Here is a 17,710-nt window from a genome sequence, read left to right as displayed (position 1 = left end):
GTTACCCCTGTGTGTGCTTTGTTTTGAGGATAGGGGATCAAAAGGAGATCTTCACAGGATGTAGCACCACAAGGTGTCATAATGAGGTTAGGAAGAGAAGCAACACCTTCAAGTCTGTCAAACACTAAAAGCATTACATTTTCTCAAGCTTTTAAGAGCAACACAAGCTGTGCTTTCCTGCTTGTCTTTTTCAGCTTGTGAAGCATATTTGCAACCATTCAATCAGTGCAACTATATAATATTTTCCTCATGGTGCTTTAGTTGATATTACTTAATTAAGGGATTAAGCATACAAGATGTATGTATCTAGAGACACTGAAGACCAATAATTTAATTGGATTGTGTGTAAAAAAAAAAAAAAAAAAAAGGATTTTATTTTCATACAATGGTGTTTTATTACATGAAATCAGAGGGAGAGAGAAATAGGTCACGAGACGAAAAGTTAAAACCATGCTCTAGACAGTGACTATTATTTATGTATAACTATCAGGCTGTGATGTAGGTCTGGTGCTGCACTCTGGCATCTTAGCATCGTTGCTACTTTAGCCTGAGCTCGGGTCAAACTGTCAATGATGCCACTGATGCAGCGAGACAAGGAGCTGATCACCACGGACTGTGTTTCTTTTAATGAAGCATAATGGGAGACGATAATTACATCTGTTGTTCATTTCTCAGGGACAGTCCAGCGATTTTCACTACAAGCTCAGTGTGCAGAGCTAAAGACAGCAGGGACAGTTCAGGCACCTTTATCAATAATGTACAGTGCTACAGCCTACATCTGTGCTCACACACGCACACACACCTGCTCATTGACCCTCACAGCAATTACTCTTTCTCTGGGCTCTGTGGTATCCTGGCAACTGTTGTCAGGATGGCAAGTGCGCAGTCACCACACCTCTGTCAGGCAGGTCTGTAAAGGTGGAGAAACAGGGAGTGGTTTTGTAGAGCATAAGGACCACTACAGATGCCAAAAAAATAAAGATATTAGAACTAATGTAGTTAAAGGACAGAGTGAGGACACAACGAGCCAGACTGAAACTAGTGAGTGACTGAGTGTGCACAAAGAACGGCTTCATGGGACTTCACTTAATGAAAGGATAATAAACCTGTCTCCGTCTGAAACTCCTGTTTCTTCAAAGAAGCACTCGAGTAGAAACATTGGCCTACATCCACCAGCTACCACTTTCTGATGCCTTGCACACACATTTCCCCTCGTGCAAGTTAAAGTCTTGAACTCGCTTGCTCATTTATGTTGCTTTTAGATCATCCTCTTTTCTCAGAGAGATTTTTTTGCTGTATGGGAATATGAAAGGAACTGCAGAGTCCTTAACCAGTATCGATTCAGATGAGAGAGCGTGATATTTAGGTGTTGGAAGGTTTCAAGGTCAGTGTATACACCAGACATGTCTCTGTTAGATGCAGCAGTATTGATTGACTTGGAGAGTACTAAAGCAAATTCACACAACTTTGTTCTTTATGAACATATACAGAATGATGGAATTTGCTTGCAGTGCAGACAGCTGCATAGTCTGTGTGAATATATAGGTTTGTGTGTCAGCCCTGTAGCTTACCTTGAGTCCTATTATAGTTAACGTGACCAGCTTTCTAATCCATGCAAAACCCAAGGAGGGCGTTTAGAGCAGCTCTGGGCAGGGTATGTGGCAGGATGTGGCGCTCTCTAGTGGTAATGTGGGGAGAGGTTGAATCTCCTAACTAGGATTGAATTTGTCCCTGAGCTTGTGCTGTGTACAAGTGAGCAGCAGAGTCATATGGATGTCATGGACAGATTGGAAACATGAACATCTTGTATGTTGCAGAGATTTATTTATACATTTACTATGAAAAAACGTTCAAATGTTTCATGTTGAAAACAACTGTAGCGTTGGAATTTGAGTTTTGAATGGGATAGGTGGTAGTATTTTGTCTAATATTAGGTTATCAATAAATGTTAATATTTAAACACCAACGTTAATCAAAGCTCTTGTCATGCTTCAGAAATGCACATTTTAAACTTTTTCTTTAAGGCATGCAAGTTCTGTACAAACATGTTTATGTCTATGTTTTTCTTGTATACATCTCGCTTTTGAACATTTATTGTTTCCCATAATTCTTAGACTCAGCCGCTAGTTTAAAGGCATAGTTTTCAAACAAATGAAATACAATAAAAAGTTTGATAACACCCACATAATTATTGTTATTTTTTATTGTGTTCCCCACTGTCTGTGACTCAATTGTTTATTGGCTTGCTCCACTTCCTCTTTGAATACCTTCTGTGTTTAAAGTCTCTGCGTAGTATTCCTTCCTCTTTGTCTCTGCTCTCTAGATCCAGAAGTGATGCAGCATTTCTAACTGGGTCAGCCCGTCCCTGCCTCACGTCCCTTCCACCCTCCCTATTTCTTTAAGCCACCCCCTCCTCCACCTCCCCTTTTCCCTCTGAATATGCATACATCCCTAGAGACCTTTTCTTCATGCAGCTCATGTGCTAACCATGTGCTCTTACCTTGCCTGCTCCCGCCTCTCCTCCCCCTTTTTTCTTTTTCATGCATTTTATGTCATAGATGCTGTCCTGGTTTCTGAGCTTGTTGCAAAATGCCCCCCTTACACACATTCACTTACACTGTGTTATTTTCTAAAATGTTTACATGCCGTTAGTAGGTTTGTGTGTGCAGGCGGGACACATGGCATGTCATAAGGCAGATCTAATGTACTTCTGAGCTGCTGTTTTGATTGGCTCAGACAGTCAGATCCTATGATGCAGTCGGGCTTATATACGACTGAGCGGTGCCCAATCGAAGACTGTTACCATGCATCCATGCATACACACATACATTGATGTGGACAAACACACCACTAAAATTGTATCCAGAACCCACAACAGCAGTACTTAAATGAACAATGTCATTCATACCATGTGTAAGTTGTAAAACAAAAGAGAGAGATTATCAATATATCAGATATGTTTTTCTTTTCTGTGTGGGAAACTGGAAAGGGGACTGGAACAGTGGAAAGAGAAGTATAAAACATGGCAGATAGTCACGGAGATAGTGCTCAAAAAGAAAAGTAAGGAATAACTCTTCTCAACATTATTAATCAATGACTTCACCAGGAACAATAAATGTTTAAAACATTCTAATAGAATTAATATTTTAGTCAATAAATTGATTAGATGTCATCTTAAGACCCTTTGTATTTTTCTTTTAGGTAGAAAAGTGCCACATTTCATTGATAATTTTACTTCCCCATCATTCGATTGGGGGTAAAATATATTTCTTTGGTTAATCATATGTGCCTCAGCCGATAAAACATCCTTATTTTTGTAATCCCACATTATTTTTTAAACACACGGATACTATTTGAGTTGAATCTCAACCTTATGAATAATGATCAAAGTAATACGTTACAATCAGCCGCGTGAGTCTCCTAAATTTAAACCGACGTAAACTCCGCCCCTCGTTGTGTGATTGACATCAGTGATCCCGAGACGGCAGGGTGGCCAGTCACGCTCTCGCCATGCAAATGTACCGCGCTCAGGCCGGGCGGGTGCCCATGTGGACCAGCACCATGCATTGTTGTTCTGAGTGCTGATTGGATGGAGGAGGCCTGACTGTTCTTCATGCGCTGCGGGCCAGCAGTTCGAGATAAAACAAGGAAGCCTCACGACACCAGCGGGATTTTCCTTTCTATTATCCTTGCAGAAATACCGGAATACACCAGGGTACAATGTATTTACAGGCAGAGACTGAGACTTTTGCACTGTAAATGTTGTCTTATAGGAAGACTAATGTGGCCAAAACTGACAGCGCAGAGTAGTTGAGGAGTGGTGCGGTCGCCGTGTTTTGTTGGAGTCCGTAGTAACAGGGCGGGGCAGGATTTCAGAGGGGGCGGGTCTTAACAAGAACACGACTCGCCTTGTTGTGTGTATTCCCGTGCTCTCATCGCCATCTTGTAGCAATCCTTTTTTTTTTTTTTTTTTTTTTTTCCCCCGTATGCGAGGATCTTTCTATTCGAGCGGATTAAACTTGTCCGTCTGCTGTCAGGAGAACCGCTGGGAATAGTAGACCGGGCGTGCGGGTGCAAAGTGTGCACACGGCGCCTCCTTCACCAGGGACACTATCTTCCCCTCGGTCTTTTCCTCCTTCCGTCCCGGGCCACCGGGTCGCCAGCCGTGAGGGTTTACGCGCAATGAGCATCGATACACTTTTGGAGGCGGCCAGGTATCTGGAATGGCAAGCCCAGCAACAACAGATAACACGTGGTAAGTTGAGGAACAGACTTGTCCATTATGCTGAACGTGCCTTACCCCCAAATAATACTGAGCGTTACATCATAAACTGCCTTTTGATGGGCCGTATCTTATTACTATTAGCGACTGGGCTTTCATTTTCCTGTCTGTGACAGAGGCGTTTGTCTGACTGGATACACTCAGAAAAAAACAGAACATGAAGTCGCTACAAAGTATCCGGATTTCATAAGTGGTTACTTATTGCAAACATTTGGATTTACCTTAATGCGGAAACGGCCAAAGTTATATTCCGAACTACTTTGCGCGCTCTCGATGTGTGTGTGTGTGTGTGTGTGTGTGTGTGTGTGTGAGTGTGAGAGAGAGAGAGAGAGAGAGAGACAGTTACACGCAAGTGGCTGACTGGGGGCGCGGGAGTGTGTTTGTTCGAAAGTAACATAGCAGAGGGGTTTCTGTGGTGTGTATGTATGTCTTAACGAACTAGTTATAGAGCCTGCACTTCAATGCAATATAAGCATTAACCATTTTGAATACGTGCGCACGTCGTTTAAAGGCTTGTTTGAAAGTATTTGAGGTCGACGTTTCCGCCACATGTTATACATCAGTTATAACATATAACTGAACTGAACCCAGAATCGATTCGGCCCAGTTTTTTTTTTTGTTGGCCGAGCACCGGCAGGGCGGTGGCGAGCAGAGGCAGCTCTTTACATAATACCCTGACATTGCTCAGCTATCTTATGACACACAGTGGGGCGGGCCCTTCACGCGCTCACCCATCCTATTTGTAAATGTGCGCGCGAGGATGTCACACATTTGTGTGCTTTTATTTAATGGTAAACCTTGGACTTGTCAAAAGTGACATTACATGATCACTGACTCATTACAGGGAAACAGAGGACTGCTTTTTTCTTTCTCCCCTCAGATGACGTGTCAGACAAGTCAACCCCCCTCCCCCAGCATGCTTACCCTGCCGCGTGCTAGGGTCCGCCCACAGTTACCACGTGCACATCGCCCCCCCCCTCCCCTTTTCTAGATACACACACAGACGCACGCACACTCATCGTCTCCGCCCTTTCCATTCAGTGTACCGTCAGTGGCGGGCCTAGAGAGAGGGAAAAGGGGGGTAAGTAGGGCAGCGTCCTTTCTCACCCCCATCCTCTATCAGCCTCTTAATGCACAAGTTATGTAATTTACGTCTGCTTGCACTTGACGATCAAGAGCACGCTGTGTGTGCTGGAAGTGTTTTTGTGCCTGCAGCCAGACATTTTTTAGGGTGCAATTTTAAAAATGACATTTGTTATCAGCTTGTTGGGTGTTCTACACTATTATTATCTCTGGCATAAATACAGGGCCAAGCAATGTGATTTAAATTAGCTGGATATAAATCATATTTCAGGATATGAATCCTCAATCTATGCAAACACAAGCTGATGTCTAAATCAATGTGTATGTGTTTATACAGTTTTTTGGGTCAACATTCTTTATGCTTTCTTTAATCTACCTGTGCAGGCCTACTCTCAATTGATCTGTTGCCCTAGGTAAGAAGAAAGTTGCGTCATTAGGAGCTAGCAGTTTCACACAGAGGAGAAATGAACGTGTTATTTAACACACGGACAGGCGTGTTGGCGTGTAGTGTTTCTTTTTTGGTGTTGGTGGGAATCGCTGAGCTGTGTGTTGGCATCGTGCAGGTTTAAGGAATCCCTGGGATCTTCTATTTCTAATGTGGCTGTTTCCATGGTTACTGAGGGCTTTCCGTATCCCTTTGAGTCTTACTGCTACAGTGTGCAGAGCTACTCACTCGTATCATTCAGTTTGTGTACGTGTGTGTGTGCCTCCTCACACTCGATATGAGCAAAGCGTGGGAACCTTCCCACAGTATGAAGTGTATTTAAATCTATTTTAGGATTTTCCTTTTTAGTTTTTTTTACAACAATGCTTAATGTATAATGTCTTTATGGCTGCTCTCAATGACCCTGCAGAGCAGCTCCTCTGCTGTTGGTCAGATGACACTGACGTAGTTCAGAGGTAGAAGCATGCTTGCTGCAATCTGGAATAGTCCAATCACAGGCCAGACTCAGGGGGATTCTCTCCAGACAAGAAATAGACCAAAGCATATCTTCTGTGATTATTTTTTTATTTACTTTTCCCCATCATCTGAATCATGGATGACATCATCCTTTGTGTTTGTGTGGATGAACTTTATAGACGTATACTACACAAACAAAGTGGGAATCTGCTTTAGAAGAAATGACTCTTTCTCACAGGTGAAGACGGGTGTTGCGTCTCGTCAGATATTTAAGGGACAAATCTTGTTCAACACTTACTGATTTTTTTTTTTTTCCCTCTAAAGTTTCACTCTTCGAAACCAGAGCTTTGCAGCGTTATTTATAAATACGCAGTTTGTAAATCCGTGCAGAGCAATGCATAAAAGCATTTTCAATGATGTTTTTTTTAAATAAAGCTTTTTGATGCTTTGTTAGGATAAAGTTATGATCGCGATATGTAACCCAGAGAAAAGAATTCAAACTTATTTTGTGCATTGCTGAAAGAATTCAAACTTCACTAAAGCGATTTCTTCAGATAAGACCCTCAAATAAGAGATTATAATGAATGCCAGAAAAGAACTGAGGGCAATGCAGCCACATATATTCTGATTACACCAATCCATGAAGTCCTTTTAATTTTCTTTTGCTCACGTCTTTGTTCACCTTCTTTTGTCCTGCAGAGGAAGAGCACCGAAAAGAGAAGGAGCTCATCAACAAAGAGGCGGAGTCACGACATGTGGAAATTGTGACCTCGTTGTCTCAGCCAGTCAGAGCCAACCACATCACTTGGGGCGATGACTCCCGCCGTCAACTGCAACACCATCCTCCTGCCCCTCCGCCCCCCTCTCTCCAACCTCCTCAAGTCCCTATCGCCATCATCCCAATGGTCCCTGTTGTCACCGCAACACCGTCAGTCCCGCCCCTTCCACTTGCTACGCCAATTGCTGCAGCTGCAGCAACGCTTAACAGCTCCCCGCCAGCCAAAAACGTTTCTTCCCCGCCTCAGCAGCAGCACCAGCAGCCGATCTCTCCTCACCTGTTGTGTACCCCCCAGATGAAGTTAGAGACGAGTCAGCAGCTGGTTGGTGCCAAGCCCAGCCAATCTCAGCAACAGGTTCAGATTCAGTACCCCACCTCCATCAGCACTAATGGGCCTAGCTCTCAACATGCACTGGTTCCCCATCAAGCTCCGCCCACCTCTCAGCCACGACCTAATGGAGTGACACTGGAGGACATGAGGGGGATGGAAGGAAAGAGGAGACCAGGAGGGTCAGTTTGTGCGTGTTAAAAGTGATTTTAATTGTGTAGATCATTTAACTGTGGTGTTTGATCATTTTTTTATGTGTTTTCAGAGCGGGGACCAGAGAGGTGCACAATAAACTGGAGAAGAACAGGTCAGTTCTAGTGACATAAACTTCCCATTGTTATTTTTTTTTGTGATTAAATGAAGGTAAACGGCTCTTTATTCTGTACAGACCACAGCTCATACCCAACACTTTGGGGTTCACAAGTGTGTTGGGAAAGAGCCCAAAGGTCACTGAGTTTTCTTTGAGTGGGAACAGCCTCAAGTAAATGAATAACTTTTTCAGGAATGGCCATAGATCTTTTAGAAAGTATGCTAATGAAAAACACACATCACTAGTATGACTCTTTCTTTTCTGACTCTTGGCCCTTCAGGCGAGCGCACCTCAAAGAGTGTTTTGAGACGCTGAAGAAGAACGTTCCAAATGTTGATGAGAAGAAAACTTCCAACCTCAGCGTCCTCCGCAGCGCTTTACGTTATATACAGGTAGATTGGAAACACAATTTCTCTGCTTTTTTCCCCCCCAGCACATTGACGCCGTTCGTGTTGAAACACTGAAATTGAATCCCACTCAATGTATGTGTGCTGCTTTGTTCTTGTTTTTGTCTCGTTTTTTTTTTGACATTTCTCTGGTCTTGAATTGATTGGTTCAGCTCTGTGAAACGCACAGGCCTTGGTGCTGTGAAGTTAAAATTCAAAGCCTGTTTTGTTATTACATTGTAAGGATTCTGGACAACAATGGACTTAGTGGATGTCTATTTTTTATAAAACATGCTTGGCAGTGTTCTCTGGGAAATTAGTTGGAACGTTTCTAATTCAAGGACAACTTAAGTTTGTCTTGAAAACCCTGAAGCGTCATGCAGTGTGACATAGAAATTAAACGTTTATCCTATTCGAACTACAGAACCGGAGATAAAACCTTTTCATTAGAAATGACTTGTAGCATATTGTAGTTAGGATGTTACATTTCTGGAATAGTGTGGGAGAGCACATTGTACAGCCTGGAGAGGTGAGTATGAAAGAGGCTTTTCTGCAATCTGTCAGAAATAAATATCAGCCCGCAGCTAGATGGAGTGGTTTCTTTTATGTAGGGCGAGGAGCTTCATGATGATCCGTTCAGTGAAATATCCGATGATGAGTCAGGTTTGTTTTTGTTTTTTTGTGAGGAGGTTGGATTTGAGAAGAAGTTACTTTGGTCTCTGAGAAATTGGCCAGATAAGGTGGTAGCTGGCTCGGTGTGCATGCACTTTATGTTTATACAAATAACATGTAAACAAAATAACTCCATAAAATGTTTCACGATAAAACAAACAAAAGGCTAATACAAGGAGTAAGATAAAGCTAGCTCCCTCCCTTTTATTTAGAAAATGCTTTAAGTGAGTATAACTGACTGATATGAAAAGCTGCTTCATTTCAAAAACAGTGTTTGGTAGCACAGCGATAGGAGAGGCTGTTGGAGAGCTATGCTCAAACTCATAGAACCAGAGTCACATCCGGTAACCGAACGCAGTGCTTTGTAACACAGCTTGTTGGTCTAAGTTTGCAGTTTGAGACTAAAGCAGACTGTTACGTTACTGAGGTACATTTCTGACTCTAGTCATCCGTAAGCACAAGTTGATACTTGTATGACACAGAAATGGTGAGATGAAACTGTGAAAAGTCCAATTTCTGCCGATCAGGCCAGGCCCATTTGTTAATTATAACACAATATGATATAATATAAAGTCAAGAACAAGCAAAGATTATCTTCCGAATACCACTGCTGTGTATGTTTCACCATCTCCTTTGAATTGTCGTATAATATTTCCCCTGATGTAAACCCACTATCCTCAGCCCCCCCTCCCTCTCCCTGAGCCATGTGACATCGGAGCACATGGCTAGCACAAGCCCGATACATGATATCATCTCCTCTGCACCTCTCAGACTGCTGAGAGAGGCCGCGATGGTTTTGTTTTTTCACTATCGGAGCAGTGCAGTCACAGTAATAACGGTGAGATAACAGTGTTAGAGACACATTTGCAACAGTTGGTTTGGTTATTTTTTTATTAGGTCTTTCCTCCTTCTCTTCCTCTCGGTCCTTTTTTGTCCTGCATCTCCCGGCTGTCTACCCACTTGGTAACCATAGCAACTGGCGGCAGGTGGCTCGGGTGCTGTAGGCGGTCCCTTCCTCCATGTTTGTCTATATGGAAGAGGGTGCATGTGTGTGTGTGATGTAAATAATTAACCAGTTAAAGTCATCTAGACATTTTTTGTCTTTAATTGAAAGGCAAAGAATCCTATCACTCCGGATTGCATCAGTCCAGGTTTTTACTATTATATTTGGAAAGATGTGTGTTAAGTGGAAAGATAAAGAAGGTATAGAAGAAGGGGGATGGTGGTGCAATGGATGGGGGAGTAGGGGGACAGGGAGTGGAAGTGTCGAGGAGGAGGATGGGAGAGATCTGAAGCACCCTATTGGCAGACATCCAATCACATCACTCCATATATGTAATTACCTCAATGCTTCACCCTATTAGAAAGCCCCTTGTGTTTTTTTTTTGTTTTTTTTGTTTCACAAACTGCTGCTCAAGTAGACTCCTCATGGATGAGGTTGCCAAGGCAACAGCTATGGGTGACAGCTGTTTCCTGATTTGCTATAGGCTTAATGGTGTCTGGGCTTGTAACAGAGAACCTTGAAGTGATGCTGCACATACAGAAGCATCAGTAGTTCTTCCAAAATCAGCCTGAAACGTTATCCCTTCAAACTTTTACTTCGATTTCCTTTTAAAAATGTGTTCAGGGAGAAGTATGGTGCCATTAAAACCATGCTCACTTTTTTAAAAATCCCTGTTGCTCTTTAATAGATAGGACAGCTAAAGAGCGACAGGAAATGCTGGGAGGAGAGGGTGGGGCGTAACGTGCAGCAAAGGGCGAAGTCGGAATCAAACCCACAGCCTCTTTAAAGAGGACTGGTTGATTGTTTGTTTGTAGTTTGATACTTTCTTTTGAAAACATGACAGGAGTATATTCAAGGAAGAGGCATGTGCAGCAGACATGCAATAAAAAGCATCGTCCGGAGGAAATAACAGGAATAGCATTACTACTAATCATTGCCAAAGGGTTATCAATAATATCCAGTCTGAGTGTTTCGAGCTTCAATCCAGAACCTTCTGCTTTTTAACCCCTTACTTTACATAACTGCGTCCTATTTTCTTCAGGCTGCATGTGCAGAACAACACGGAAGAAAATGTGCTGAACAAAGATACAAGGCCGTAGTGTCTTTGCTGCAGCTCACCTGCTCTGAGCCGGGGAGCTGCAGCAAAGAGGCTTGTGAGTCAGGAGTGTGTTCTCGTGTAGGCCCATCACATGTCCGTGTTTTTCTCACTGCAGTGAGTGTCCTTTAGCCGGATCATGTGTCCGTTATGCATTTTTGTCTTCTGCCCTTGGGTGCATCAGTAGGACAGGAAGCTATGTTCACTTCATGAACTATTGTTCAACAAGTCAACATGATATTTAGTACCCAGTCGTGTAAGGATTCTAGCTAGCTGCACGTGGAAAAAACTCAATCAGAACCTGCACAGTTTTTTGTTTACCAATCGTTTTTTCTTGTTCCCTTTCTTTCCCAACTCTCTAGCCTCTGCCCTCATTTCCCAACAGTTTACCTCCTGTACCTCCATCCTCCCCCCTCCCTCATTCCTCCCCTGTAATCTGTGTTAATGTCCTTAGCCCGGCGTACTGTTTGGTGTTCATGGGTCACAGAAAATGGGTCACAGAGATCGTGTGCAGTGGTTCGATAAGCTGTGCTCTGTCTTTTAAATCTTTCTGTATTTTCCTTTAAAAACTATGATTTTATTTGACAGGACAGTGGATAGAGTAGGAATTTAGGGAGAGACGGTGGAGGAGAGGAGCCTCAGGCCAGACTAAAACCCAGGCCATCCACTTGAAGGACAGCAGCCTCCATCCACAAGACGCACAATCTAACCACTAGGCCACCAGCGTCCCTTTCCTTATTTCATTTGTGAATGTTAAAGCACACATGCAGCTTCCTGCACAGTGTACAGCAGTGGGTGTGTGCTGAGTGAATACTATGATTCAGTCGTAACTGGAGTTCATTTTTAGCCTGCAGTAATCCAGTGACATCAGAGTAGTCTGGGCTGATAGGGAACTTGAGTGATTGGTGGAAATGAAAACCCAGCAGGACGTTGACTCTCGCTCCGACCGCGATCCCTCTGAAAAACAAGCGCGACATCCAGGAAATGGGAGGGCCTAAGAGGGCTGAAGCCCAACCCAAGCAGAGTGGTTAAATTTGCATGCATGCCTTCCTGCTTGTGTTTGAAACTCTGATAGGGCAGAGATCATTACGTAAGATGTGTGAGTGGTCGGGCCTGCACAAAGAAAGGAGATTTTTGCTAAACTCCTTTTTCTGTTTAAATGCCAGTTCTCAAAACTGTTAATATTTATAACACATTCTGTCTTCATAACATAGGCCTAATGTTATCTGTAAGGTTCTGTATTTACAAGAAACATATAATAATGTGTGAAATTGGAATCAATATTTTTCTTTTTTTGGGCTTTTTTTTTATTAATGGGTCATCTCACAACTTCACAATATTTACATTTTTAAAAAACACAAGTGCTTTGATATGTGCTTAAAGCCTGTGATTATCATCTTCTCTTGTGTCTCTGTCTTCTCTTAAAGACTTTGAAGCGTAAGGAGAAGGAATTTGAGCATGAAATGGAGCGTCTGGCAAGAGAAAAGATTGCAACTCAGCAGCGGCTGGCCGAGCTGAAGAACGAGCTCAGCCTGTGCATGGACGTCGTGGAGATCGACAGAGTGCTGCGACAGACGATCCAGCCAGAGGACGACCAGGCGTCCACGTCCACAGCCTCAGGTACACAAGAACACACCGTCTCCCTGAGCGTTTACCTCGTGACCAGGGCCAAAAGGAGTCTTAGCTTAGGATCGACGTAGGAACACTCTCAGAGCAACTCTGAACAAGGAAGTGACAGACTTAACTTTGTGAGCAAGTGTGGACCTTGTTGCTGGGGATTACACTTTTTTTCAGAAGCTGTGATTGGTTAGTCCAAAAAAAAAGGAGAAAAAAAAGTGCTGACAAAGAATCAATATGAATGTAAAAAGATGTGACGACAAAACGACAATTTTGCGATCAAAGCATTCTGAGAAGGGCTAAAAACTCACCATCCAACTCTGTTTTGATTCGAGGGTGTCTTTTACAGTCAAACTGATTCCCATTCCACTATATATTTCCTATGTGTTGCAACCAGGTGCTTATTTTAGGATCTATTCCAGTCTGTTGTGCACCAAGAAGCTGCAAATTATTATTTGATATAAAAAAAAAAAAACAAGAAATGTGTCCACACAGGGCTGGAGCCGACCACAGAAATGACCACAGCTCTATTTTGAACGTTGACTGAAATCACAACCACATTTCAACCAATCTTGTTTGTTGTGACCCCCCCCGCAAGTTTCCCCTCGTGGGATTAATAAAGTGTAAATTATTATTATAATTATAAAGTTATCCTATCTCTAGTGACAATGTAGTCAGTGCACTCTGGTCAGTCGTGTAAATTAACTTAAAAATGAACATGCAGCTTTTGCAGCATCATAAATGATGGCTGCGTGTTGAAGTGTGTGTGTAACAAATGATTTACATCTGCTCATCCTACTTCCCTTTCATCGAAACCCTTCAACAACACTGACCTGCACCTATCCCCACTGCGTGCTCGAAGGTTTATCGATGATGATGTGCATCACAGCAATCATAATGGCTCGTGATATTTGCTCCAGCTATCTGCTCCGTCTCAAGGTGTAAGTCACAGAACACATGAAGCTAATGATATTCAGGATCAACCAACCTCTTGTCGTGCGTCTTTTAACTTGGCTTAATTTGATACCAGACTTGAAAAAAACAAATCGGGTATCTTTGAATGTTTGACAGGCAGATCGGTAAAGTGATGCTGTGTGTGTGTGTGTGTGTGTTTTACAATTGATTAAGAATGTGAGAAATTAATTTGCGGTTCCGGCTTGAATCTATTTTGTTCCTCCATGGGACAGTAACTCATGGTTTAACATACAGCAGAGGAAATGTTACTTGGATCATGTGACTGATAGTTTGCTCTCTGGTTTACAGAAGGAGAAGACAACTTTGAGCAGGACATGGATGAAGACGCCCCCGCTCCTCTTGCTTCTCCCCCCTCCATCCCCAAACCAACACCTCCTATCCTGCAAGCACAGCCGCTCCTCAGTCCTCACCTCTCTATTCAGCACACCACCCTGCCTCTTTCTGGAATCCTGACCACGCCCACCCCCTCTGCTCTGCCTCCACCTCAGGCCATCGCCCCGGCTCCGGCCCCTGGTCAGCCCCATCCAGCGCCTGCTCATCATATCCAGCCTCCGGCAATGCAGGTCCAGCCCACTGTCATCGCTCATGCTGCTGTCTCCCACCCTTCAGTCATCCAGGCTGTCAACCACGGCCTGCAAGTCAGTCACAAACATCTTACCCACATCGCCCCATCACCTGGTCCTACCTCCTCCACCCCTCAGTCAATCGCAGCAGCTCAGGCCGCCGCCGCCGCTCACCAGCAGATAGCAGCCCAGCCTATCGGACACATCACTGTCCACCCAGTGGCTCACCTGGGAGGTCCCTTGCCATCCCACCTCCAAACTCTGTACCCTCAAGGTGTGTCTGTGTCCCAGCCCACCATGGTGGGCCACATCACCCACACCTTCACCCATCACACTCTTCCGCACGTCCAGGCTAACCCACAAGCTAACACTAACGGAGGGCAGATGAACAGCGCGGCCGTAATGACACAGGGGAGCTCGTCGCTAGGAAAACCCACAGCAGTGCTGGCCCCCCACCCCCAGCTGGTCGGACAGACAGCTGTCACCATGGTTACTGTCCCAACCTTTCCTGTCAGTACACTCAAACTTGCCTGAAAAAAAGGATGGAGAAATGAGATTGAAAGATTCAGAACTCTAGAGATTTACACTCCATCAATAATCAGCATTAAGAGCAGAGAGTCTCTGACAAACATGACTATTAACAACAACAAAAAAAACTACGTTTGTTTTTTTGTAACTTTCGAGATATTGTCTCAGCTCTGTCAGGACGGAGTCAGGACGGACAGGCCTTTGTGAAAATAAGACTGTGACATTTGTCTGCGCTGCAAAGACATACACTCTATCAAACCTCCTTTGCTCCTCTGCTCCCCTTCTCTTCTCTCCTCCTTTCCTCACCTCTCTCTCTCTTGACTTAACAACCAGAAGCACTAACATAATAAGCTCAGTTCACACTCAGGCATCAAGGTTTTACCTTAACTTAACTTTTCATTTAATCTTGGAGGAAAAAAAATCGATGAAAGAAACTTGTTTGTCCTCAAGCTGTTGCCATGTTGAAACAGAATGTGCCCACCTTGTATTTGAATAATCATGGTGTCATGTGTGATGTCAGCTGTGTGTGATCTTAGTGGTCCCACTCTTCTAAATGAATTATATACAGGGCTTTAATCAAGTACAAAGGAGAACACATCACACAGCCTGATGAATAGAGCTAAAACACTGTCACTGTCTCATACAGTCCTTCACCTTTTATGTCAACAGGAAAAGTGTAGTTCAATAAGAGGAGTTTATCATCTTATCTTTTTACACCTGTTAAATTTGTTCTTTGTACTAAACTCGTTCCAAAAAGTGAGAAGTAGTCCCTCTACATTTTCCCAAACAGAAGGTTCTGTATCTTGCTAATAGTTAAAGAAGATGAAAAAAGAGGACACATCTAAAATGTGAAATCCAACATTATAAAGACAAGACATTAATCAACTGCAGCTTTAAATCACAGAGATTTTTAGCCACTTCCTTTTTGTAACTTGCATCAAAGTGTTGGATTCTATAGGAGAACAGGGGCTCCACCAAAAGGCAAATTTGGAATTGAGAAGGCAGAAAACTACAGATTAAAGACGCACATCGAAGTTTAACACACTGAAGTTGACAGGAAAAAGTTACAAAAAAAACAAAGACTGCTGGGACTTTCCCAGCAGTCTTTTCAGCAGTTAGTGAAATATCTAAAAATAGTGCACTCTAAATTTAAAATGATTACCTGTGACTCAAAGAAAGCTTGTTCAGAATGACCTGTCAGCCTTTTAAAGAGAAGGGGTCATTTTAAAAGGTTCTTTTGATTTTGTTTTGAACAAAGTGCATCGTTCTGTACACAAGACCTGGCAAGATGAGGAAAACAGTAAGGTCAAAACATCTTTCTGTCGAACCAATCAAGGCCCGTTAGTTTGGACAGAAAACATTCGGCTAAACGTGTATCTTCATGAATAATTGTGTGCTTAATTTAAACCCCTGAAATATGTGGATGTATTGAATTTTTAAGATTACCCAGCACTCAAGTCTAACGGACGATTCAGTGAAAGGTTTCCACTGTGGGGAAAGTCAAGTTTTCAATCTTGTCCTTTTAATGCAACAGCTCCCTCTGCTGCCTCATTTCCAGACAGCATGCTAATGTTCTCCATTCATAACACAAACCCTCTGTTTTTTTCAAAGATCTGTAGGGACAATTTGAAACACACGTTCTATCATGAAAGTAAGACATGTTTGTCATGCTATTCACAAAAGCTAGTGAATCTTAAAAAGAAGTAATTAATACCGGAATAGTCGTATTTTATTGCAGTTTTTGGATGAATGATTCAGCAGTGACGTGACCACAAAATGAGATCTGACTTAAAATCCTCTTTAGTACAAAAACTAATTTTTACAATCTAAAAAATGTGTTACAACAGCCACTATTCTTAATGTGTGTGCGTGTGTGTCTGTGTTTGTGTGTTAATGTGCACATCAGCCTTGCCAGCCTATAATACATGTCACACCAAATTGAATCTCCCATCAGCATTTGTCTATATGTAGTCTGTTTTGTGTGCATCTGCTCTGGCCTCTTCTGCTGCGTCTGTGTTTTCTGTCTGTATCTGTGACTGTTGTCAGTATGTTTTATATCCTGTACTATAATTAATCCTTCTGTACCTGTAGCATGGCTCTGTTTCTTTGGCTATAAAGTGTGCCCTGTGCATGATGGAGTGTGTGAATGTGTGGATCTTTTTGTTCTAGCTGTTTTTTTACACAGAGGTGATTTACGGTATGAGCCTGCTTGGGTGCTATTGTGTGTGCCTATACTCAGTTTCCCTGAACACTGTGACAACTCTGGCAAAACATGAACACAATGAGCAAATGGAAAAGACAAAGAAAAACTGCCCTCATTGTTTTTAGGATTTTTTTTTCATCTTGTGAGAAAGGACTGAGACATCAAGTGGAAAAAGTGAGAAAACAAAAAAAAAAGTTGTTGCTCTTTTCTTGATAACACAATATTGTCTAATATTCAAGTTTTTTAATATTTGTATTTACATATGAACGTTTTGTAAATTTGTGATTGTATGCACGTTTTGGCATAAGAGTGGATGTTTCAAATTTGAATGCTTGTTTTTTAGGTTTTTGTTTTGCATGTAGATTGCTGTTTTAGTTTGTTTTGTTGAAAGGTTTCGTTTTTACGTTTATTTTTGGGACCATGTACAATACTGTATAACGTTGGCAGGATCTTGGACCTCATGCTACATTGATATTATATATGAATATAAAAACATGTTTTCCCTATGGAGAAAGTTTTAAGTTATATGTCGCCTGTACACTTTGGGCTGCCTTTTAGATCTAACTGTCCACTGTTTAAGATAATGATGATAATGGATTAAACATATTAATGAAGAATTATGCTGATGAAATATTAAAGATTCTTAATAAATCTTATTACATTTACAACATTTCTTGTTCTTGTGTTTAGTCATTTTGTTTATATCACATTAACTGCAATTAGAACGTGGTTCATTTATAGGTCTCTGGTTTATTGTCCTATAAACCGCACAATGAAAGATTTAAATACAAAAAAGACGAACAGCGTCACACTCAAAAAACATGAAAATCACAACTATGACCCCTAGGGGGAGTTGTTACATCAGTATGAAGGTTACTAGTAAAGCGTTGGTCGGTGAACACAAAATAGAGTTCTTCTGTGTTGTAACTAGTTCAACTTGTGAGCCAGTGTGAACTGCTGGAGTGACCCTGAACACAACAGTGAG

At 42.4% G+C, this 17,710-nt stretch overlaps 1 protein-coding gene across 1 annotated transcript; it reads left to right on the top strand.

The window, feature by feature from the left end:
- Positions 1–3,547: 3,547 nt before the first annotated feature.
- Positions 3,548–17,393, top strand: mntb (MAX network transcriptional repressor b). The gene is made up of 6 exons (XM_079355873.1): positions 3,548–4,255; positions 6,966–7,554; positions 7,638–7,679; positions 7,963–8,074; positions 12,267–12,459; positions 13,720–17,393. Exons 1-6 carry the CDS (start codon positions 4,183–4,185, stop codon positions 14,526–14,528), a joined length of 1,818 nt encoding a protein of 605 aa, XP_079211999.1. The 5' UTR covers positions 3,548–4,182; the 3' UTR covers positions 14,529–17,393.
- Positions 17,394–17,710: the final 317 nt, after the last annotated feature.

The sequence above is a fragment of the Symphodus melops genome (assembly GCF_947650265.1).
Source record: "Symphodus melops genome assembly, chromosome: 11".
NCBI classification, from domain to species: Eukaryota; Metazoa; Chordata; class Actinopteri; order Labriformes; family Labridae; genus Symphodus; species Symphodus melops.
This window is presented reverse-complemented; position numbering and strand designations above follow the sequence as displayed.

Coding starts and splice junctions, on each gene's coding strand:
- mntb (XM_079355873.1), top strand. CDS start 4,183: ATGAGCATCGATACACTTTTGGAGGCGGCCAGGTATCTGGAATGGCAA. Junction 4,256..6,965: donor GCAACAACAGATAACACGTG/GTAAGTTGAGGA, acceptor TTTGTCCTGCAG/AGGAAGAGCACCGAAAAGAG. Junction 7,680..7,962: donor AATAAACTGGAGAAGAACAG/GTCAGTTCTAGT, acceptor TTGGCCCTTCAG/GCGAGCGCACCTCAAAGAGT.